The 26,120-nt window shown below is 37.1% G+C and overlaps 1 protein-coding gene across 1 annotated transcript in view; it reads right to left on the bottom strand.

Annotated features, from left to right (window-relative positions):
• The window catches only part of MYPN (myopalladin), a 77,738-nt gene that overhangs the window by 45,050 nt on the left and 6,568 nt on the right, over positions 1–26,120 (bottom strand). Inside the window, exons 2-5 of the mRNA XM_081105048.1 lie at positions 19,890–20,792; positions 6,980–7,155; positions 3,847–3,898; positions 233–347 (exon numbers count right to left, since the gene is read on the bottom strand). Coding sequence (XP_080961174.1) covers positions 233–347; positions 3,847–3,898; positions 6,980–7,155; positions 19,890–20,791 — 1,245 coding nt within the window. The 5' untranslated portion in view covers position 20,792. The remainder of the gene's footprint in view (positions 1–232; positions 348–3,846; positions 3,899–6,979; positions 7,156–19,889; positions 20,793–26,120) is intronic.

A 26,120-nucleotide genomic window follows, 5' to 3' on the forward strand; every position in this document is an offset into this window, starting at 1 on the left:
TATAAAGGGTTTCTATGAAATTGCCCATGAGCTAGAGAGTATGTTTCCAAAGCAACAGGAACCACTGATATCCTACATTAAAAGTACAGATTATCATGATCATGGAAATGAATTGCCCAAGGTCATTATGAAGGTGCAACAGAGAACATGATCATGCCATACAAGATGGTCATGGTCACAGTGCCTGCCTGTCACAGACTATGGCACTTGTGTTTCCCTTAGACTTTTGTACCTGTTGGATGGTTGATACACTCGGCCGGGCCACCACATGCTGGGCTTGGGGTACTGCTGAAGGAATGGCTGCAGAAGTAGTGGGAGGGGGTGACACCTCTTTTGGCTTCTGGATTCTGAGAAATGATTAAAACTTTTATAAAAACAGACTTATCATTGCTTGTGAAAATTATTTCAGCAAAGTTAGTAACTTATCCCTGCTTATAGTTAGACATAATACAAGTCTTTGGTCAACAATATTCCACAAGCCATTACTGAGGGCTTCTTTGCTACACACTTTAATTACGTGTAAACAGGAAGATGACAAGATATCATTCCTGTCCTTGTGTTAGCTGCTCCCAGTCAAGCTGGGGACTTGTGCATATTCACAACTGAGAATCCAGACGAGTGCTATGGTGGAGCATGTGCAGAAGATAATTTTTTGAGATTTGTTTTGCCCTCTGTATTTTCCCTCCCCTATCCATTTCAAGTAAAAGGCCAGGCTTTGTAAATCTTTGCTTCTGGGATTTGGGCATGGCAGAAAGCAGAAACAGCCTGAGTCAATGAGCTCTTCAAGTTATACAAATTAAAGGGATTATTTGAAGAGCAACAGAGCGAAGAAATATTCTCGAAGAGGCTACAGAGGGGAGATTATTTTAGTTTTGTGGATCTTGCCAGAGAACCTGATAAGAGGGAGAACCAGAGTCCAGAGGGGATGTAACCCTTATGATTAAAGAGTCCCACTCTTGCTAAAGATATCAGCACCCAAGCATATCAGAAAGCAACAAAGGACTGGACTTGAAGGGGCTTTGAGGTCTGGAACATGGACCTCTCCCTAATAACCTGGGGGAGGGGAGAGGGGGTAGATGACCGATGACAGAATGGGCTTCCCTTTTGTTTAGATGTTATCTCTGTCTGTCTCAGCTTCCTCATCTCTAAAATGGGGAAATAATAATTTTTACCTCATAGAGTTTTTGTGAGGGTTATCAATAAGATAATTCATGTAAGATGTATAGAGCAGTGTTTAACATCAAATATTAAATACATAGATATCCCAAGGAGCTTTCCACAGTCATGGAGGAGGAAGGGGACATCCAATAATAGGTGATTAAATATTTTCCTAACCAGGCAAGTTGGGGTCTCAGAAGCAGAATTATGTGGTCATACAGAGGCTATCAGTGTCCCTGAAGCATCCATCTTTTTCTTCTATAGTAATAGAACCCCTGATTTCTTTACATGGCTACTCCAGATAAACACTGTATTTCCCAAACTTCATTGAAGGTAGGTGTGGCCACATGACTACTTTCTGGTCATGGGATAGGAGGGACAGTGATGTCTGTGATTTAAGAGAAATGACCTTTAAAAGGGGACAGAACATACCCTATTTCTTCCAATTTTAGACTAAGAAGATGAGGCTACACCATGGAATGAGATGAAACAGAAAGCTGGAAGTAGATTGGAACGCAGGGGAAGGTGGAGCTGTTTTACTAGCTAAATCCATATTTTTATATAAATGAGAAATAAACGTCTTATTTAAGTTATTATTTTGAGTCTTTATTACACATAACTGAAGCCAAACCCTAACTATTACAAGTAGATGGAAAGAAAATAAACAAATGAGTTATTTCTTACTTATTAAGTATGTATATCAAAATTCACACTCATTAGGCTTGTAACTGCGTCATGAGAGCCCTGAGGAGGGAGTGATAAATGTGCGATAGAGGAGAAGTTTATTATAGAACTTGACTAGGTTTTGAAGGCCAGGCAGAGGAGATAGGGCATTCCTAACAAAGTGAACAGCTTGAAGAAAGAGGTGAAATGAAACATACATTGTTTGAGTGAGAGGGCAACAGTCTAGAGAGCTTGAGGTTGGGGAGTGGAGGAGGAGAGGGTAGGAAAGGCTGGTTGATACTCTACTGAATAAGGCTTTGTATGCCATGCTAAGATTTTTTAAAAATGTTATTGTTTGTTTTGTGTTTTATTTTCCCATAGATAATTTTTTTATGTCAGAAAAATAACAGGATCAGAATGATCTTTTAGAGAGTAACTGGTGGTATTTGAAAACTATAAAAGAGAAAAAGGTTGAAACACCTATAAGGCAGTGACTGGCATAAAGAGACAGGAACAAAGGAGGAACTGAACTGAAGCCATGAGAATAAGGAAGAGAATTAAAGGGAGAAATCATTTACTCTGGCTATGAATTTTCATATCTGCACAAAAGCTAAAGGCAAGTTATCATTTCAAGGTAGGCACACAAAGGATTTTGAAGAATAAGACATGATCTCTGCCCTTAAGGAATAATTACCACCTGTAAGGGGGGGGGGGTGGCGGGGACAGAATGCGCAAACACAGTTAACAGCTCTTTAACCAGTCTTCCAAATACTGCCACTTGTTTCAGGTAGTCTCAAGGAATGGCTCTCTGTCTGTTGCCAGTTCCCAGGGCTTCTCTCCACAGCCTCCTCTGCCTGAAACGCCCTTTCCTTTCTTATTTGGGGGTGTCTACCTACTGTTCTTTTAGGCCTGAGCTGAAGGTCACCAATTTTGTGTCTCCCTTCCTGATCTCTCTTTCCCTCCTCAACCAATAGAGCCCTTTGTGCCAAGTCTTTTACACCTTGTACATAATTATATCACCGTTTATTACACTTTATTACTCTTACTGTCTATATGCTTGCTATTATACCTTTTGCTATATTTGCTATATATTTCATTGCTATATATTACATTCCTACTAGACTATAAGCAGGAAGTATCTGATTTTTCTTAGTACCCATTGCATCTAATGAAGGGTCTGGTGTAGAGTAGGTGCTTAGTCAATGGTTGTGGAAAGTAATGAATAGATAGATGTAACTTTGTTCAGTACTCATAACAATTGTTCAGCAAAAAAGTCACTTGCCCAGATCATTCGCATAAATAATTTAGGATCACCAGGTTTTGTGTTCTTGTAAGTATTGTTATTTAGTCAGAAAACATAAAGTTTTTTGAATCACTGGATGTGTTTTTCACTCTTTATATATAGGTATGATGATACTTCATTGGTGATATCTCATTTTTAAAATAGTAGGAAGCTTGCCTGGCCAGTGTGGGTCAGTGGTTGAGTACTGACCTATGAACCAGGAGGTCACAGTTCAATTTCTGGTCAGGGCATATGCCCAGGTTGTGGGCTCCATCCCCAGTAGGGGGTGTGCAAGAGGCAGACAATCAGTGATTCTCATCATTGATATTTCTATCTCTCCCTCTCCCTTTCTCTCTGAAATCAATAAAAATATATTTTAAAAAAGATTGGGAAGCTTGAATTCACAATTACTTTTCACTAATGTGCTGGAAATGGCCTTTTTATTTTGCACAAATAATTGCACATTTACTGAGAAAATTTAGGAGAGCCCATTTTTAACTCTAAAGGGAACTTTTAAAAAACCCACTAGCAAAGTTACTGATGCAGATGGGTTGCATGGTTATTGGAAAACCTCCTATGTGGAAAGAGTATGTTTATTCCTCCTGTATATTTCCCTCTTTTAACTGCTTTAAACAAGAAAGCCTATATTTAAATAACTTAATTAAAAGCAATAATTAAATAACAGTAAAATACTGGGAATATTAAAATTAATCTAGGCAAGACTTAAGCAAAATTAGAATTACCGATTCATCTCTTCCTTGTTAGGGTCCCCTTCTGAGTCAGAAGAAGAAGCCCCTGAAAAAATAAAACCAACACATGAAACTTTTAAGATGATAATTTCTTAAACTGGTTTCTAGACATTTGAAGACCTATAGAATTTCAGACATAGAAATGAACTCAGTGATCCCCTACACCAGTGGTCGGCAAACTCATTAGTCAACAGAGCCAAATATCAACAGTACAACTATTGAAATTTCTTTTGAGAGCCAAATTTTTTAAACTTAAACTATATAGGTCGGTACACTGTTATTAACTTAATTAGGGTACTCCTAAGGCTTAGGAAGAGCCACACTCAAGGGGCCAAAGAGCCGCATGTGGCTTGCGAGCCGCAGTTTGCCGACCACGGCACTAACAAACAACCACTTTTACAGGTGAGGAAATAGATTCTAAGTAGTTGAAGGGCTTGCTCAAAGTCACATGGCTAATTAGTGATAGTGTTCAAATTAACTGGTCCAAATTCCAAGTGTTCTTTATATAAAACACCTGCTGATGTCTTTGGACTAAAAAAAGTCTTTGCAAACATTAATGTGGTGTCCATAAATCCTCTTACTGACCTACCCACACTAAATAAAAGAAGGGATTACAATGGATTCCAAACATTGTAGATGTAGGTGGATGCTCTTCCGTTTAGTCCTAATATTAACAAGTCACATTTCATCTCAGGAGGGGGGTTGCTTGAAGCTCTGTTGCCATAAAAATGAAAAAAGATCAGCGATCCAATCTCAGCACTGTTTCCAGAACTTTGATCCTGGATTTATTCTCAATACAGTAAATTCCAGGAAGATTTATCAGAGCTAAATCTGGAGGCATTTATTGTACTCCAAAATTTTGAGATTGAAAACATACAACACACTTCTATTCATGCATTATTCACTATTATCATCATTTTTTCACAATCTGTTCAATAAATGTTTATCAGATACCCACTGTGAACTTGGCACTATATTGGAGATATAGAAGAATGAGACAGTACCTTACAATCTAGTTCATAAATGGGCATTTAAATCATAATAATGCATTATTTAAGTGCTGAAACCAAGGCCTACATAAGGTATTATAGCTGATAAAAGTGTTAAAGAACGGTTCCCAGAAAAAAACAGGGGATGAGATAAATGGGAACAAAATGTTATAGATATGTAAGGAACATAAATTGATTTATTCTCTAAAATTAGTCATATAAATTTTGTGCTGATGTAATTGCCTTTCTAAGGTTCCCAAATGGTCTCCTATCATTTACCCTTGAATCCCTGCAGTATATTCTCACCCAGGAACCAGAGTGACCTTGTTAAAAGCTAAGTCAGATTAAGTCACATCTCTGCTCAGGGTACTCCATAGCTTCTCATCTCCCTCAGAATAAAAGTCAAAGTCCTTGCAAATGACCTATATAATGTGTTCACCTGCCTCCTCCCATCTTGAGCCCATCTTGAACTTTTGACCTACCTGATCCTTTTTTTCTTGTTTGCCTCATCCTGGCCACATTGCTCGTCTCTTTGTAGTAAGACAGGCACATTGCCACTTCAGGGCCAGTGCACTGTGGATGACTGTGCCGAGTTCTTTTCTCTTGAATATCCTTGTGGCTCACTCTTTCACTTCCTCTAGTTCTTCACTTATATGTCACCTAGTTAGTGAGGTCTTCCTTGATCACCCTATCTAGAATTGCAGCTTACACACAACACACACACACACACACACACACACACACTCATACTTCCTATCCCTGATTGTATATACTGTGAGATAACAGAAAAATATATATAGGTCACTACCCCTGGTTCCTGGCACAGAGCCCCTAAAACTCTTATAATTTCCTAAGTAATGAGCACTTTGGAGTATCTCTGTTTTTTGCCTTTGACTCCATTCCTGACACAGGGCACCTAAAACTCCTATAAATTCCTAAGTGATAAGAGCACTAAATGGGTCTTGTGTTCTAATGAGATAACTGGGTCGGCTCCTCTCTGGTTCTTGGATGGGGGCTGGTCACCAGAATCATTCTAAGCCCTGATTAGAAGTTTGGAATTTTCAGCCCCACCCCCCACAACCCAGAAGGTGAAGAGGGGCAAAAAATGCCTACCCGAGGAAGCCTTCTTAGACATTGTAGGTATAGGTGGATGGGGTTTGGAACGCTCATAGGCTGGCAAACATATCCACATCAGGAGGGTGGCACACCCCAACTCCACTGGGACAGGGCTCCTCAGCTCAAGACCCTCTCAGACCTCACTCTCTTTATCTCTCCGTCTAGTTGTTCATCTGTATTTTTTATCATATTGTTTAATAAACTGCTTATCAAAAATAAATGTTTTCCTTCCCTGGCTGGTTTGGCTCAATGGATAGAGCGTCAGTCTGCGGACTGAGGGGTCTCAGGTTCGATTCCAGTCAAGGGCACATGCCTGGGTTGTAGGCTTGATCCCCAGTGGGGGGCATGCAGGAGGCAGCCAATCAATGATTCTCTCTCGTCATTGATGTTTCTATCTCTCTCCCTCTTCCTTCCTCTCTAAAGTCAATAAAATATATTTAAAAATAAATAAATAAATGTTTTCCTGAGTTTTGTGACACACTAGCAAATTAATTGAACCTGAGTTGGGGATTATGGGAACCTCTGATTTGTAGCCAAGCCAGACAGAAATGGTGGGTAACCTGGGGACCTACTATTTGTGATTGGCACTTGAAGTGAAGTGGGAGCAATCTTATAGAACTGAGTCCTTAACGTATTGGATCTGACACTATCTCCAGGTAGTTGGTAAAAGAGTTGAGTTGAATTGTAGGATATTCAATTGGTGTCATGAAGAATTGCTTGTTGATGTGGGAAGCTTCCTACCCCCAACACACACACACACACACACACACACACACACACACACACCTCTCATATATTTTATTTGTTGTTGTTGTTTTTTTATCTCATATACTTTATGTCTTTCCATTACAATGTAAATTCCATCTTTCCATGAACCTAGGAATCTTTGAATATTTGGTTCACTGCTGTTATCCCCACTGCCTAGGAGGGTGTGTGGCAGAATAGGCCCTCAATAAATATTTATTTATTATAACTATATGTCTTACCAGTAAATGCCATACTCCAAGAGTATTTTGCTTTACCTTCTATATAAATCTCAGCAGAAGTTGAATCTGTTCCATAGATGTTAGAAGCAAAGCAGGAATAGCGTCCTGTGTCCTCTTCAAAGGCTTCAGCAATGGTCAGTGAGTGCAGATTTCCCGCCTGGACAATATGAATGTCTGGGGAATTTTCAAGCTCCTTGCCTTCACAATACCACCTGCAAGGAAGGGAATATGGGACATGACTGAAATGTGAGAATTAATAACAGATGGCTTCACATGTTCCTTAAGAAGAAAAGTGTGACAAACTTAGAGTGAGAACATTAAACAATCCACTATTATGGTATAATTTAATTGTAACAATGAGAAGACCTGGCAATATTCAAATCACATTGTCCCTTTACTCAGGAAATTAGAAAGTGGTTTCTATGAAGAATGATACAACTGTGAGAAGATGGATGAGAAAACAAATACAGCCAACCATGAAGAGCGGGGTCTTTGATGTGGAACCTGGCTTCCCCTAAAAAGACTTACAGCTTTCTACAGTATGCATTAAGTACTAGTTTAGCTTAATTGAAGATGAGTTGAGTGTGTTCATTCCTTTCTACAAAATTTCATCTGACCTAGCTAAATAAAAATTACTCTGTTAGTTCCTTGAATGATCAAAGTAAGGAAGATGGGTCATAGTCACCCAGGAGTGGCCCAACTCTGGCAAATAACCTAAGTATATTTCTATAAATTATGGTATTTTATTTTAATTCTATATATTTAAAGTTAGAAATTTTTATTATAACTTAGATTTTTGGCCAGAAGTTTACACAGAATAATACATAAAAAAATGTTTAAAATGTGGAGGTGCATAATAAGGGGAAAGGCCAGGAAAACTACAGGGAAATGCCATTTCTCACGTAACAGATTGGCAAAAGTGTAAAAGTTTGATCACTCTCACACACTGCTAGCAGGGATGTAAAATGGTACGACTCTTATGAAAGGACTATGGCAACAACTGCCAAAATTACAGATGCATGTATCTCACTTGTGGAAATCTATCATTCAGGTACACATGGATACATACAAAACGACAAATGGGCAGGTTACTCATTTAAGGCGCAAACAATTGGAAACAACCCAGTGTCCATCACTAGGGGACTGGTAAGTAAACTATGGCACAGCCGCATAATTGAACACTATGCAGCTCTATAAAGAGAATGATAAAGATCACTATGTGCGGAGGTGGGAAGAACCCCAAGATACACAGTTAAAATTTTAACAGCAAGGTCAAAACAGTGGGTATAGAGCAGTGGTTCTCAACCTTCCTAATGCCGCGACCCTTTAACACAGTTCCTCATGTTGTGGTGACCCCCAATTTCATTGTTACAAATTGAACATAATTAAAGCATAGTGATTAGTCACAAAACAATACGTAATTATATATGTGTTTTCCGGTGGTCTTAGGCGACCCCTGTGAAAGGGTCGTTCGACCCCCAAAGGGGTCGCGACCCACAGGTTGAGAACCGCTGGTCTAGAGTGTTAGCATTGTGTAGGCAATGTGAGAGAGTTGAAAATTAGGAAACCAAGTGCCTTGGGGATGTCAATGAAAGAAGCCAATTTGTGCATCAGAACCCCAGCAAGTTTCAGCATCTGGAGATCCACGTTTGGGGATGTGGATATAGCTAAATAAAAATCACTGACAGCGAGGGAGGAGACATGGGGCTCAAAAGAGAGTAATTTATTTCAAGTTTGGGAAATGAGCATTTAGACTCCCACAGCTCATCACATTCTCCCTTCAGTTAGGGGCTGCCCCCGAATACAGGCTGAGTAGCTGGCTGCGTGAGCAGCTGCTCCATATTGGAGCAAGAGGAAGAAAGGCTGTGGGAGGGATTTCTCTAGGGAAAAACAAACGGGCCCGATGACTTAACTGCGTGGAACTGAATATTTAGGAAGTGTTTTACAAAAGTATTGGAGAATTGAGACAAATCTGTGATGGGACCACAGAACTAAGTACATAAAAAAGCAAGATAGTAATCAACTCCAGGTCAAAATAAAAAGTTGTACCAGCAGCCTGGCCAATGTGGCTCAATGGTTGAACGTCAACCCATGAACCAAGAGGTCATTGGTTCAATTCCTAATCGGGGGCTTGATCCCCAGGGGGTGTACAGAAGGCAGCTGACTGATGTAGTTTCTCTCTCATAGATGTTTCTATCTCTTCATCCCTCTCCTTTCCTCTCTCTCTAAAAATCAATAATTTAAAAAAAGAATAAACAGACCAGTTGGCATGGCTCAGTAGTTGAGCATTGACCGATGAACCAGGAGGTCAGTTTGATTCCCAGTCGATCGGAGCACATGCCTGGGTTGCAGGCTCAGTCCCCACTGGGGACATGCAGGAGGCAGCCGATCAATGATTCTCTTCATCATTGATGTTTCTATCCCTCTTTCCCTCTCCCTTCCTTTCTGAAATCAATAAAAACATATTAAAACAAAAGAAAAACAAAACAAAACATTCATTTTTCCCTACTTGGATTAGCAGTGAATAATACATAGTAACGGAAAGGTAAACATTATTTTTTTAAAGCAACAGTATGCTATGATTATATTGAGGCAATGCAGGAAGGAACAAGAGAGGTGCAGGTTTAGTCAAGGGGTGCTAAACCACCATCTTTTGGAACAGGAAGTCAATAGAAAATAGCTAATATCAGCAGAGCACGCAACAGTAGATTAAGTATTACAGTGGTTCTCAAAGTGTATTTCACTTTCTGTGAAGACAAAACTATTTCATGTAATACTAAGATATTATTTTCCTTTTCACATGTTGACATTTACACTGATGGGTAAGTCACAATGGGTAAAATTGCTGGTGCTTTAGCAGCACAAATTAAGGTGCTGTCAACATTGACTAATGGTCATTATGTTCTTTACCATCACACTCGGAATCTTAAAAAAGAAAATCCGGTTTTACTTAAAAATATCCTTGATGAAGCAATAAAAATCATTACTTTTATTAAATCTCAACCTTGAGTCCATGTTTTGTTTTGTTTTTTAATTTTTATTTATTTCAATGAAGAAGGGAGAAGGAGAGAGAGATAGAAACATCAATGATGAGAGACAATCATTGACCGGCTTCCTCCTACAGGCCACCTACTGGGGATCGAGTCCACAACCTGGGCATGTGCCCTGACTAGGAATAGAACCCGCCACCTTTTGGTGTATGGGACTACACCCAACAATTAAGCTACATGGGTCAGGGTAAGTCCATGTCTTTTTAACATTCTGGATGGTGAAATGGGAAGTAGCATAAAGCATTTCTATTGGATATGAGCACTTGTGTGATTTTTTTTTTTAGTTGAACTAGATACTGAAGAGTGACTGACAAATTATGGCTTCTCAGACTTGGGTATTCAGCAGTCATTTTCTCAAAATGTCATTTCCAGTACAAATAACTGATAACATTTTAAGTACAAAAAACTGTAATAATTGTCGCCAATAAAAAAAATTGAGCTTTCAAGGAAAAATAAGAGATTTGGAAAACTTGGATCCTCCACAGTAAGTTTAGGGCTTCCCAATACTTAGACTTTTTGATGAAATCAATTATCATATTAACAAATGTGATTTTTTAAAACTATCATATTAAAAAATGTGCCAACATTTGGAAGGTCTGCATTACTCATTTTCCAAATGACTAATGGGTGATGTTTCTCAGTTTTAATTTCTAATATGATAATTACAGATATAAACCACATAGATAAAATCTCTCTCTTTTAGGTCTCAATAACTTTTAAGACTACAAAGGAGCCCTGAGAACAAAAAGGTTAAGAACCAGTAGCATATCACTTAGAAATCTAGAGGTAAATAAATAGGAAATTCCAAAAAGAGTTGATAGTGGTCTGTTCTTTAATATTCAACTTTTTATGAAATCTACCTGTATTAATTTGGAAAAGCAAATTTAAATATTTCAAAACCAATAAATAAATACCTTCCCTTATATAAATATTATAAGATTATCTCATTTCTTTAGATAACATTTCTCTTCCTTACGAAAATGAGAGTGAAAACATCCATGAGCAACTGGACAGCCAGGAAGAGATAAGAGGAATGATTCAAATGCCCAAACTCTCTGTCAGAAGCACTTTTGTCCTTACTCAGACAGCCAGACTGAATTCAGCCAACCCAAAGAACAGTCAGTAACATCACTCTGACTTTAACACCATGACCCACTCAAAAATAATGCACCAGTCAGGCTGCCTTTTGAAAAGGTATTAAAATTGACCCAGCTATCCTAAGACTTTTGAGGGTAAAAGAAACATCTATCCATGTTAGGGAATGCTTTCATAGAAATGCCCTGGCCCAGCTATGTGTTTTAGAATGCCAAATCCTCATGATAGTTACAGAATAGCAGTGATTCATGGCTCAGAAGAAATGAGTCATCGATCTGGGGAAATAGGGCAGGTCCAGATTATAAAGAAAAGCCCACTATTAATGCACTAAGGATAGCTCACCAGATCTGCTAACATGGCTAGCTACAAGCCTAAGAATGAAGACATGGAGGAGACACATTTTTCAGATGTAACTGGACTTTTGGGTTGCATACCACCATTCTGCTGTTAGGTTACTCTTTTATCTAAACTATGGCTTGAATAAATATTATGACTCATTGCTTTAGCACATTAAAAACTTCTAAATGTAATTTGAATGTGTTATTCTGACTCACCAGTAATGCTCATTAAAAGAATGATTACTCAGAGCCTTTCTTTAGTCCAGCTCTTGCCCTTCCAGTGTCCCTGTTCCACCTCTTATTGTTCCCTCTCCTAATGCCATGTTCATTTCCATCACAGAACCTGTATATCACTTATAATTATACATTTACACACACACACACACACACACACAAACACACACACGTACACACACACACATTACTGGACAATAAATGCCACAGGGCAGAGATGATCACGTCCATTTACCACTTGTTTATCTGGCTCTTGGCCAGATGGCACATTCTAGATGCTCCAAAAAGTGCTTGTTGTATACATGTTAAATGAATGAATTTAAATTAGGATTATTATAGCCTAAAGTCTGTTTCATTTTTTAAGAAGACTTGGGGTCTGGAAAAGTTCTTTCCTTGATTGTCTATAACCATCTTTATCTAACAATGCCTGAAACAGCTAAAAGATAGTGTATTTACTTACTGACATGTTCAGCTCTCTCCCTGATCAGAGCGACTCTTCATATACCGAGTGCAATGGGAGTATATTAGACAGTATGATGATATTAAATGTTTTCTAACAGGACCCAAAGTTATGCTGGATTTCATGATGGAACTTGGTGTTTTGAATGTCTTGTTTAACTGAGTTAACAAGTTTTCATATCCAATGGCTATTTCCCACTGATAGGAGTATGGAGGTACCAGTGAGGAGGATTTGTCTATGCTTTAACTTTTATTAAAATCTGAATTTTTCTGAGTGGTACCTTTTTGGTAAATTAAGAAAAGCATAAATAAAATAGTTGCCTAATATAAACTCATCAAGACTACCCCTTACCACATAGCCAACTTTAGACAAGAGGGAGGATGAATAAGTGTGAAGTTGAGAATAATTCCTAAAATAATTTTTAAAGGACTAATTATTTTGAGCAGGGATGACTAGAAACTTTTATCTTCTCCCTCTAGAATTCCTCTTTTCTTTCTCTCATAGCACTTACTACTGAACTACTGTATAATTCACTTCTTTATTAAATATACTGTTTATTGTCTATTTCTTTCACTTCATCTAGAATAAAATTTGTCAGGAAATTTTGCTTTATTTACTGATGAATCCTAAGTGCTTGGAATAGTTCCTGATGCATAGTGAGTACTGAATAAATTATTATTGAATAAATAAGTAAATGAATATATTACATTTTCTAGTTTTGTTATTAATGCAATATACTTGATTTTTTCCAATGTTATATGTTTAAAGTAAGTTTCTTCTTTTCATCTATTTGCTATGTTAATCTTTCTTTCAGAATAAATTCTATTTGTTCAATTTGGAGCCTCTTTTATAGTGTTGCCTTTGTCTCAAGAATTCCAAGTTTTGTTTATCATAATAAAATCAATGTTCTTAACCAAAGTAACAGAATAAAAAGGGAAAAAATCATAAAATAATCTCAATAAAAGCAGAAAAAAATTCAACATCATTCATGATTTTTTAAAAATCATAAAATATCTAATCAAAAGGAAACTGTAACAAAATCCTACGTTATGGTGAAAAATGGAAGTTATTCCTTTTATATCACAAACAAGACTATAGTACCTAATATCACCACTTCTAGTCAGCGTTGTACAGGAGGGCTTAGCTAGCTCAACTGAAATATAAGACACAGGAGAATATATTAGAATGTTTATAATAACATTGTTCATACTAGGAAAAAGAAACTGGAAGCAATGCAAATGTACATCAATGTCCTCTAGCCCTGCAGTTAAATAGCAATGAAAACGAGTGAATTAGAGTTAGGGAAAAATTCAAGTAGAGAAGAATATATACATTGATTCCACTTATATAACATTTTAAAAACATGAAATACTAATATCATTTTTAAAAACTTATTATGGAAACTTCCAAACATATACAAAGTAGAGACACTGGTTTAATGAACCCCATGCACACTTAGCTTCAACAAATTATCCACAAATGGCAAATGTGTTTCTTTTATATTCTCCACTTCTCCCTACCTTGGATTATTTTCATGTAAATCTAGGATTTTTGTCATTTCACCTGTAAATATTTCTGTACCAATATTGTTTAGGATTATAAATTAGTCTGGTTTTTAATCTCAAAATAGATCCTGCCTCAAAGGACCATGTGCTATGGTGAGGTGACTGCAACACAGTCTGTGAGGGGTGTTCTGTTGGAGTAAAGACTAAGGAGCAGGTGCTAGAATGTTAACTGGAGATTGCAACATCTGGGTCAAGAACTGAGCAGTGGGAGGTCTCTGGGGGTTGGGAGGAGGTCCCTCCAGGTCAGGAGATCTTTGAAGAAATTGCAAAAATGCTCAGCACAGAAACAAACAGCAATTTGTTAAAATACAGATGTATGGGCCTCACTCCTCCAGGGCCTGAGTCAGTAGGTCCAAGGTGGAACCTGTGAATTTGCATATCCACCAAGGTCCCAGGTGAGGCGGACACTGCTGATCCAGGGACCTACTTTAGTAGCGTGTTCTAGGAACCTCTCAAATTCTAGCCTCTGTTCCCTCTCTAAACTTATCTCAGATCATTTCCTCTTTATCTTCTGGTGCCATTTTCTTCAATTCCTTTAAGTGAACAATTGTCTTGCTGCCTCAAGAGCTCAAATTTGCTGTTCCCTCACCCTGCAACACTTTTCCTCACACCCCACTTTGCTGGGCTAACTCCTAGTCCTCATTTATGTCTCAGCTTAAGTACCACTTTTCAGAAAAATCTTCCCTAATATACTCTCAAGGTTTGGTCCATTTGCTATATGCCTCTCCTTTATAATATTTATCACAATTGTAATTATACAATAATTTGTGAATTTTTTGTTTATTGTCTGTGTTCCTTCCTAGAGTCTAAGCTCCATGAGAGCAGGAAGATTTCTTGTTTGCTGCTTTAATTTTAGTCCCATTATTGGCACTTAATATTTGTTGGATTAATGAATAAACGAAGGTATTTAGATTTTCCCAAAAAGAAGAAAAAGCCCCTAAATAATGTAATATTTAAAAATATTTACATAATATTTCACATGATAATTACATATTCAGGGTGGGGCAAAAGTAGGTTTACAGTTGTGAGTACAAGAAACAGTTTATTCTTGTATTATTATTTATTAATTATTGTATTATTTTCCATGTGAACAACTGTAAACCTACTTTTGCCCACCTGTATAATTTCTTACAACATTTTAAAGAATTCTCCTAAACTATTAAGATGAAGATATTTTTCTTTATAACTAATTTATTTCCTCAGCACACTACTAGAAAGCATAGGTCCAGAAGGGCCAATAGCAAAATTTAACAGCCAAAGCAGACATCAACATTTATAAAAGGTAAATTTGTGCTGCTTCAGAAGGTTGTGTACAAGCAAATATACTTAGTGTGACCCAGCTGTACATTCCTGGGGAAAGAATTTGGAGTCATGATATATAAAAGGATCATGGCCATTTGCTGTGAATTCCTGTCGACTCTTTCATCTGTGGGTAACGCATGAATGTATTTCATTTTCTAAGACAAATCCTCCAATGAACCTATGTCTAAGATTAACAAGCTTTTAAAAACATGAGTGATATAGAATACCATCCCTATAAAACAAAGCATTTTCTACCCAATTCACTTGGAAATCAACAAAGATATGCAAAAATGATTTTTCAATGTGCTAAATTAGGGTTACAAGAACATAAGTAAAATACTGATTATACACAGGAGCGCATAGATACAAGGTTAGACCCCAGTTTCCAGAAAGACATTACATTTCCTTGAAAAAATAGCAAAAGGGTGATTTTTCTTTTTCCCTGCGGTGTTCCTATATGGCAACCCCAAATGTCTCATTATTATTTTAATGCATTTTAAAATGAATCCTGTGGATCAAAATCTACACTCCTGGGTTCTATGGAGATGTCTTCATTTCCGTGGTAAGCAAGCAGATAGGGGCTGGAGGGTCTCCCCGCTCCCCGCAACCCTCTTCAATTCCCAAAGCACTAATTTTATCTTTTAAAAAAGTGTGTGTGTGTGTTTGTGTGAAATATGTATTGGGTAACATGTAAACAGACTTATTGTGAGAAGAAAAGTGAGAGGAGTTACTGCCAGAAGAAGGTTGAAAAATACCATTCCAGTCTAGCACTATTAGAAGTTAGTTCCGAGTATTACCTGTATTTTTAGTCCCTTTTGTAATTATAAAGATATTGTGTCAGGCTTTTCCTAGTGTCCAGGTCATCTTGGACTGTTCCCAGTTCCACTGCCTTCTCACTTGACCTTCAGTCCTGCATTTCCGACAGCCTATTGGATATGGTCCCTTCATCTGCTCACATTCAAGTCATCAAACTCATCCATAAATCATCCACCTCTTGCATTTTCTCAGTCCTTGCCAGTGACCCCATCATTCTCTCAGGTGCACAGCTTCAAACTTGTGGAGTAAATTTTTTTTACTTTTCCTTCCTAGCTAACCAATCACCTGTTCAGCTTGATTTCTTTACTCCTATACGTATATATTGCTCACTCACATCTTTTTTCTGTTTTCCTAGTGTCCCCATGCCAGTCCTATCAGAGCATTCGATGCCTAGGATAGCTTCCTTAGTAGCCTCATGGCTCCATTCATTTCTGATCTTACTCATTATTCCAGATTAATTCTACCGAAATGCTCCCTTTCATATTGTTACTTTCCTATACACAACTGTAGATGGTTTCCACTTGGTTTTGCAACCAAGTCTAAACTATTCTGCTTTGCTTTCAAGGCTCTTCAAAATCATCTGATTCCACTCTCCTTTCTAGTTAGATCAGTCCCTTTCCTGTCACATAAAAATAGTGCAATTCCAGTGTCTGTATCTTCATATGAACATGTCGAGTGGACCTGGCCTAAAACAAACTATCTCTCTGTCTACTTCTTCAGTCTTTCCCCTCATCTTTTCTCACCTATTACCCCAAGTTCCTCACATAGCCAAGCACTTGTAATTCCCTGAAAACAACTGTCTCTGGGCCTTTGCACTTGCTTTCCTCTTCCACCCTTGGTCTCTTCGAACTGAAGCTGCACCTCCTGTGTTAACTCTTCTTTATCCTGCACTCCAGGCAAAGTAATCACATCTTACTTTGAATTGCCATTGCATCCTATACTTACTTCTATTATAGCCTTTATTGTACAATATTGTAATGTTTTGATTACATTTGTCTGATTGCTCTTTTAAATTTGAGCTACTGTCTCAGAATAGTTTTAGGCTTGGTTTCAAAATGAGGTCCCTGACCTCCAATAACACACAGTTGTTTTGTGCTCCCGGTGAGTCACTTTAGTAAGACTATACGTATTTGCTGGATAAATGAATAAGTAAATTTCTACCTAAATCTTCCTCATTCTTCAAGACTTAACTAAAACCCAACTACATCTCTGAAGCCTTCTTTGACTTCTTTAGTCCTCCACCCCTTCTCTGATAGTTCTTATGGTTGAGACTATAAAAATTAGGATGATTTCTTTAATTGGATAGCAAGTTCCTTGAGGGTAAGGGACATATATCTATACTGTCTCTGTCATTGCACTGGATCACAGTGCTGAGCGCATAGTAAAATCTAAATAAACATTTACTTAGAGTTATGTAAATTCTATTCTCAGGAAAATAATGACAGCTAATAGTCTATTTGGAAAACTCTAAATTTTTTCTAAATATAATTGCAGTCATTAAATTAGATACTAATTCATTTAGAAAATATTTAGTGAATACCAACTAACTTCCTGGCACCAAACCAGTGGTTGAGATTTAGGTATGAATTCTAACAGTAAATAAATTCTTCCCAGGTAAAGTTAGTATTGCTTCATTGAAGCTGTGTACATTTTTTCCACTTTTAAGCTTGTAAATTTATAATTGTTTTTTTTCTCTCCCTAGGATATTTTTTTTAATGATTTTTAGAGAGAGAGAAAAAAGTGTATGTAGGGGGGAAGCAAAATGTGTGTGTGTGTGTGTGTGTGTGTGTGTGTGTGTGAGAGAGAGAGAGAGAGAGAGAGAGAGAGAGAGAGAGAGAGAGAGACACTGATGTGAGAGAGAAATATCACATTGATTGGTTGCCTCCCATATGCGCCCCAACCAGGTTTCAAACCCATGACCTGGGTATGTGCCCTGACCAGGAATGGAATCCACAACCTTTTTGGTGAATGGGATGATGCTCCAACCAACTGAGCCACCTGGCTGAGGCTAAGTAGTTTTTTAGTGAACACCAGATTATATTGTTTTTTTTGGGGGGGGGGCGGGGGGATAGGATCTTATAGCTCTTCCTGGCTGATTGTTCTCATAGGAGCATGAATTCTTTTTTGTTGTTGTTTGTTTGAGATTGTCATAGTCAAGAAATGGGGAGAATGAATTTGGAATGATCTGGTCTAATTTTTTTTTTTGTCCAATCTATGTCCAGAAATTACTGGGTTGGATAATCTAAGTAAATTGTGTGTGTACCAAAACTTGAGTGCTCACTAGCTTACTTAGAGTCACCAGATGTCACTGATTGGTATCCACCAAGAGTCTGTGATGACACCTCACCAGAGTCCCAGGAGTATCAGCAGGCACACTCAGGGTAGAAGGGCAGACACGGTCCTGTGTGGTTCAGTTTCAACCATTTGCCACATCTTAAGCCAACTGTCTCACTCCTGATTCAAACCTAAGTTGAGTTTCTTGTCTTCCTCTTTCTTTATGCATTAGTTTCCTCAACATTTCTTAGTAAATACTATAGGCCAGAAGTTGTGCTTGGTGCTCAAGATACATAGGTAAAACAACTAAATCCCTGCCCTCAAGGAGGTCATTTAGATAACTGTATAGAAATTATATTCCATTGCAGGAGTAATATTCAAATATTACCTTACATTGCCTTTGAAAAGCAAAATTCTATATATGAATATGTATTGTCTTTGGACTAGGATTCTTTGGATCAATAGACATGTATAAATAAAAATCATTATTAATATTAATACTATTTCTGTCCTATCATATGAATATTCTCTAAGAAAAAGATGAGGAACTGCTTACATACCTAGAATAAGTGTTAAATAGTAATGAGGTCATGTTCTAGTGGTAATTAGGTATTAGGGAAGCAAAGTAACTCTTACAGGACTCTAAATACCGGTAATTCTCTAAAAAGTAATACACTTCAAGCACATTATTCACATAGTATTATAGGGTTAGAGCTAGCAAATGTCACCCTGGGGCTACAGCTGTATCCACATTTTGTGGGGCCTGAAGCTCATAAATGTGGAAGGTCTGCATAAAAAAAATAAAATAAAATTAGACCCCAAAGTTAGGGATAGTTTATGCAGATGAGGAGCCTTGAGGCTTCGGCTTCATCTGCTTCACAGAAAAGCTGAGTGGGAGGCACATAACAATGGACTCATCTGTCATACTAGGGACAAACTTGGACATTCGGAAGAATAGTATTCATTAAGCTGATATCAAAAAGTTTATAATAAATACATTACCTGTAAAATGAACCTGTAAATTGACCTTAGCAACATCCTTATTTTATCTTTATTCTATCAGCTTTTATTCGATTATTTGGCTATCTTTAAAATTGAAAAACAAAAATCACAGGTATTCATTGAGTATAGATCATAAATACTTTATTTTTAAAGCTTTAGCCTGTAGACCTGTGCTGTCCGATACCACAGTCATTAGCCACATGTGATACTGAGCACTTGAAATGTCACCAGCACAACTGAGGGACTGAACTTTAAATTATATTTAATTTTAATTAAAAAAACTGATATCAACTCAATTTTACAAAATTGAATATTACAAAAAATTTAAGTAGGTTTAGAATCACTTGTGCATGTCAATCTACTTTTTAAACTATAGGTTTTATAAAATCTAAATGTAAATTAATTATTTCCTAGGAAAATGTAGTAGCCAAATTGAGATGTGCTGTAATTGTCAAAGTCACACTGGATTTTCAAGGCCTAGTATGACAAAAAGAATGTAAAATATCATATAAATAATGTTTATATTGATAACATGTGGAAATGATGATGTTTTCCCTTATTGGTTAAATAATGTACATTTAAAAAGTTAATTTTTCTCAGTCTTTACTTTTTAAAAATGTGGCTACTAGAAAAATTTTAATTACATATATGGCTAACATTATATTCCTATTGGACAGTGCTGCTTTAAACTCTGACTGTTTTTCTTAAAGGCAGTATATAATTTTTGAAACCGCTTACTTAAAAGATAAACTTAGGAGAATCATGGTAGATGGAAAGCAATTACTAAGCATTACTCATGGGGCATTTTACCTTACTTGAGGTGGTGGAATTCCTACCACTATGCAATCCAACTGCACTCTGGTTCCTTCTGGAACTTCTCTGCTCCACAACTTTTGAGTGAATCGGGGAGGTTGCCCCAGAGGTTCTTCGTAGTACAAGGATGACGGTGAAGACCCTGGGGTGGTGTCTCCACCAGCTGCCTCACTGGCAACCTGCTCAGCCTCACGCCGCTTGGCTTCCTGCTGTTCAAGGGCATGATTCACTTCGTTATCTCTAGTATCTGTAGGGATGGGAATGGGAACAGATGATCTTTCTCTTTTTTCTGATAGAGCTGAGAAACTGGAGCTATTTTCCTGTGTAACTTTGTTTTGAGATTCCAATTTGCTCTTGTGGTTTTTGCAGGCCCGGGGTCTAATCCTTTTGGAGCTATGGGCTTTGAAAAGGGAGGACAGCTCTTCAATAAAATCAGCAGCCTTATTTAAGAATAGTTTTTTGGACTGAGCCTCAGAACTATACTGTGGCCTCGTTGCCTCCTGAGGGCTCTCGATAGAGCTGGTAGGACTTGGAGAGTTATCCTGGCGGAAGTTAGGGTCAAAACTTGATTTCGATGGGTGTTTCATCTGATCAGAAGAAAGACGTTTTCTAGCTTGAGCTTCATCTGCTTTCTCCAAAGGGTCATGATTGATCGCCAATCTTGCCAGATTGACACTTTCATCTAATTCTTCTTGGCTCAGAAAAGCTGAAAGATCTGGAAGGTCATCTTGGCCTCCTCCTCCTTCTGCAGCTCCAGAAGGTGTGCCAAAATGGAAAGGGTTGGAAGAAGGCTCTGCTCGGCTCCTCTCATTGTTTCCCCGATGTCTGGTTTCTGCTAAATAGCTTTCTCTGAGGAGCTGAGAAATGGAAGTAGAAGCTTCTATGCTGTCGTCTTGCATGCTGTGAGAAAATAATAAGTTTGGATCATTTCCAGAGAACAATAAGTCAATGTTTACTAAAGCATGATGGATTCCTAAGAACTTAAAGCTTGAAATAAACAATTGCCTAATTTTGATACTTTTACAAAATTTACTATGAAGACTTAAAGATTATTCTCAAATTGTAAAATGAAGAGAAACTGAATGAGATTTTACTGAAATTGAAAATAAAAACATAGGCATTACCACTTTATTAAATTCTTTAAATGTAAGTTCAACTGTGAAAGCTATGATATAGCTATAGTAACAGTAAATAAAATTTCTAAATATAATTTTGATAATATCTGTTAAGGGCTTTTACTTATAAAGCACTTTCGTACACAGAGATTTGCTCTCCATCCTCTCCTTTTACCTTGAATGTAATAAAATAATAAAAATTAAAAGATATTGACAACATAATCTCAATTGGTTAGTGAAATTATAAATTTGACCTAGTTAATGAAAATAAATAATGCTTTTGTTTTAAGAAAACTAGAAACAGTTGTTTAAATTTGCTGTTGTTTATAGGTTTAATCTGCTCTTGAAAACTATAATGATTTAGCCTTTTCAAATAAGGTATAACTAATTTAATTTCTATAAATATATGAGTTAAACCCTATGTTTTAAAATATCTCTTAAATTGACATTGGTGAAGAAGGAAGATGGGAGACAGGAAAGTGGGGAGCAAGACAGGACACTCTTCACTTTATACCCTTTCCTGACTTTTCAATTTTAATTATATGAACACATTACCGATTCAAAAAATAAATATCTTAAAGCTTAAGAAAATAGTACAGTAACCTTAGTTCTAAGTCCCCTGGACTAGAGGGTTTGGTAATGCAAACCAATGTTATATTATTAATATTATATCTATTTATTCATTCACACACTTACTAGAGGGATGGCAAACTTATGACCCACAGGCTGTTACTCTCTCTCCCCTCCTTATAAAAGATGTAGCTAACTGATTACAGTACTTTTTCCATTGACCTTGACTTTCTTAACACTCCACTCCATCTGCTACCACCAATCAATCAGAGATGGTAATGGAGATGAAAACTATTTACCATTCTGCCCTTGCCCGGTTTGGCTCAGTGTACAGAGAGTGTTGGCCTGCGGACTGAAGGGTCCCGGGTTCTATTTCAGTCAAGGGCACATGCCCAGATTGCAGGCTAGATCCCCAATAGGGGGAGTGCAGGAGGCAGCCAATCAATGATTCTGATCATTGATGTTTCTCTCTCTCTCTCCCTCTCCCTTCCTCTCTGAAATTAATTTAAAAAAATTTTTTTTTAAAGCTATTTACCATTCATGGCTACTAACTGCTGGGCCTTGTGCTGGGACAATGGAGAGGAAACTAATCTCCTAAATCTTTTCTGGTTTTTATGACAAAAATTATTTCAGTTCACTCCTTATAGGATAGTCTCACTTGAATCACAAATAAAACGTCCTAAAGTTCTCAAACTTTTAGAATGTTATTCAAAACTAACCTCTAAATTGGCAAAGTGGGCAATGACCTTGAGAGGGCAAATAGAGATGGCTAAAAGGATTACCTACAGCAAATATTTTTCCACATGCTTGCTGCAGCCTGAGATTTCTACTACTGGATCCATTTATTTGGGTGAGAAGTCTATTGTGTCTTAATAAAAGATTAATTGACAATGCAAAGATATTGGATGGGTACAAAGATTTATCTACAAAGATGTTCATCATAGTATAGATGGTATTAAAAAATTGGGATCATGTCCAATAACAAATTAGTTAATTAAATTATTATATCAGATAGAACTATATGGCTATGTTAAAGTTTGTACAATTGTGAATGACATACAAAATAGTACATGAAAGTATAATTGATGTCCCAATTGAAAATTTGTCTCATTTGCCCTAACCAGTTTAGCTCAGTGGATAGAGTGTCAGCCTGTGGTCTAAAGGGTCCCAGGTTCGATTCCAGTCAAGGGCATGTACCTTGGTTGTGGGCACATCCCCAGTAGGGGGTGTGCAGGAGGCAGCTGATCCATGTTTCCCTCTCATTGATGTTTCTAACTCTCTATCCCTCTCCCTTCCTCTCTGTAAAAAATCAGTAATATATATTTTTTTAAAAAAGAAAATTTGTCTCATTTGTGCATTAACTATGCAGAAGAACAGTTAAAGATATATGAAATCAGGTACAAAATGCTATTTGAAAATGCAATTAATGTACTAATTGAAAATCCTTCTCATTTGTTAATCAACCAATTCCTTAGCCTAGTTTGAGTTTCTGTATATATTTAGATGTGAGGAAGAAAACTGAGTGCTTTAAGAATCAGGATGGCCATCTCCCTATTTGTTTGACATTACTCATACTGTGTTTTAATGTGCCTTTGTCTCTAACTATTTAATATGGCTTTTATCTTGAGCAATATGGAATGAGCATTGGCCTTAGAATCAGATCTGTTTTCAAATTATGGCTTCATTTCTCAGCAGTTATATAACTTTGAGAAATTTACTTAACTTCTCTAAACTGGAATTCTCATCTGTAAAACATGGATAATATCTATTTCCCAGGGAAGTAAGGATTAATAACATAATGAATGCAAAGCCCTTAAAACAGGACCCATTATAATGGGCACTCAAACAATATTAGTAAAAATTAATACTTAGGTAAAGGAGATGTTAATGTTGAAGAACTTTTTAAAAGCTTATATTGACTCAGCCAGTGTGGCTCAGTGGTTGGCCTGTGAACCAGGACGTCATAGTTCGATTCCCTGCCCAGGTTGTGGGATCGATCCTCAGTGTAGGGCGTGCAGGAGACAGCCAATCAAGGATTCTCTCTCATCATTGATGTTTCTATCTCTCTCCCTCTCTGAAATCAATAAAAATATATTTTAAAAAATAAAAAGCTTATTTTAGGGTGGAAATTGAAAAGAAAATACTCATATAAGAATCACTGCTCTCTGCAACTATTTTTTGTTTTTAAAGAGGCTAATTAATGTGTAACTGTGTGTCTGTTCTGATGCTTATGGTCATGAGAAATTATTATGATAATGAAACTTCAGGTATTCAAAATAAAGAATTTCTTTAATATTTTAATGTAGTATTTATTACCTAACACCTGGAGTTAGATAGATCTGGTTCAAATCCAAGTTCTGACACTTCTTAGTTGTATAAATTCAAGAAAAGCTAACTTCTGTAAGCTTCAGTTTACTCATTTATTAAACAGGTATAATAACAGTAGCCATCTCATAGGTTGAAGTAATGATTAAATATGTTTGGCATTTTGTAAATGTTCAATAAATGGTAGTTACTATTATAATTATTGTTATTATTATCATTTAACAGCTTTAGCCACATACCATGATAAGAAATGGAAGTAGGCCCTAGCCGGTTTGGCTCAGTGGATAGAGCATCCGCCTGTGGACTAAAGGGTCCCAGGGTTGGATTCTGGTCAAGGGCACATGCTTGGATTGTGGGCTTAATAACCTTAATAGGGGGCATGCAAGAGGCAGCCGATCAATGATTCTCTCTCACCAATGATGCTTCTATCTATCTGTCTCCCTCTCCCTTCCTCTCTGAAAGCAATAAAAATATTTTAAAAAAGAAAAAAAAATGGAAGTAGAACTAGTGAAGTGACTTGACCTAAGGACAAACTTTAAAGAGAAATTTAACTTTTGATTTGCAGTTAATTAAGCATTGTCTATATTCCATTGAAATACATGTAGTTTCATTAACAAACTGAGCTGCTTTCAGATCTTTGTACATATTGTCTTTGTTTGAGCTGCTCCCTGTCCCCACCTCCCTTTACTACTTTACTGGGCCAAGTCCTACATGGCCTTCAGTTCTTAGCTGAGACATCCCTTAGGGATTTCTTCTTTTCTCTGGGTTGGGTACCAATATGCTCATAAAGCTCACACTTCTTACCCCAACAGCACTTATTACAATATATTAAATTTGGCTGTTTACTTTTCTGCCTACCTCACTTAGTTTTGTACATCACCATCTCTGTACACACACAGCACATAGAAGGTTATCAATAGATATCTACTGAGTTATTTTGTTCATTAGAATATCCTTCTAAATCAATTGCTGTTTTTCTTTTTTCTTAATTTCAGGAGAAAATAATATAAACAGAAATGATGTTTTCAAAGAAAACTTACAGGTACAGAAAAAATATAAGTACGTTTTACATATAAATATAAAATATAAATATGTACATAACTTCTAGGTGACTTTCAAATGTAAATTTATTCATAGTGGATAAAATTAGTACAATTAAGCTTTGTTTTCATCCCAGAAGTATCAAAGGACATCTGATTATAATCAGAAACCTGGGTTTGTATCTCGGCTCCAACACTGAGTAACTTTGTATTCTTGAGCAAGTCATTTAATGCATCTGAATCTCAGTTATTCTCATCTATAAAACAGGATAATAACAATCCCATCTCAGAGGGTTCTCAGATGTAAATGCATACATAAATTGCTAAACTGATAAATATTACCTAAAATAGGAAATAGGAAAATGTATCACTTTCTCTTTCAAGCATTAATTTAAAACCTGGCTTTATAAAATTTGTACTTTTAACAAGCCCAAGTGCTGTCATGTATACTCTAGCTTTCTTATTTGTCTGATAAATATTTATTGAGCATCTACTATGTGATATTCTGGGCACTGTGGATTCAACAGTGAACAAAAGACAAAGCCCCTACCTTTGTGGAGTTGACAATCTAGTGGGAAAGATATAAATATTAAGAAGAAAAATGAAGTCAGGCAAGGGAATCAAGAATGATGGGGAAGGAAGGGTGGTGTGCTCTTTTAGCGGGAAAGTTGGGCAAAACTTGTGACGCAGCGGAGAAGTTCTCCATGTGACCACCTGGGAGAAGAATGTCCCTGGCTGAGGAAGAAGAAAGTGTCAAAGCCAGGACAGGTAAATGTTTGCTGTGTCTGAGTCAAGCCCAGTATGCCAGGAGGTGAGTGAAGTCACAGAGTTACAAGGCTAGATCATATAAGGAATTGCAGACCAAGGAAGGACTTTAAGTTTTATTAAATGTGTGAATGGGACACCATTTTAAAGTTTTGAGAAGCAGATGAAATGGTTTTGAAAAGTTCAATCATGGCTACTATGCAAAGAATCAAGTTAAAGGGATTTGGCAAATGTGGAAATAAGCAGATCAATTAGGAGACTATTGCAATATGCTATGCAAGAGATGGTGGTGTCTTGGATCAATGAGTGGTTATCGGTGGGAAAGGGTGAGAAGTGGTCAGATTTGAGCTATCTTTTGAAAGTAGAGCCAGTGTGATTTCCTGATGGATTGAGTGTGGGATGTGAGAGAAAGA

Source organism: Myotis nattereri (assembly GCF_964212035.1).
Source record: "Myotis nattereri genome assembly, chromosome: 13".
Taxonomy (NCBI): Eukaryota; Metazoa; Chordata; class Mammalia; order Chiroptera; family Vespertilionidae; genus Myotis; species Myotis nattereri.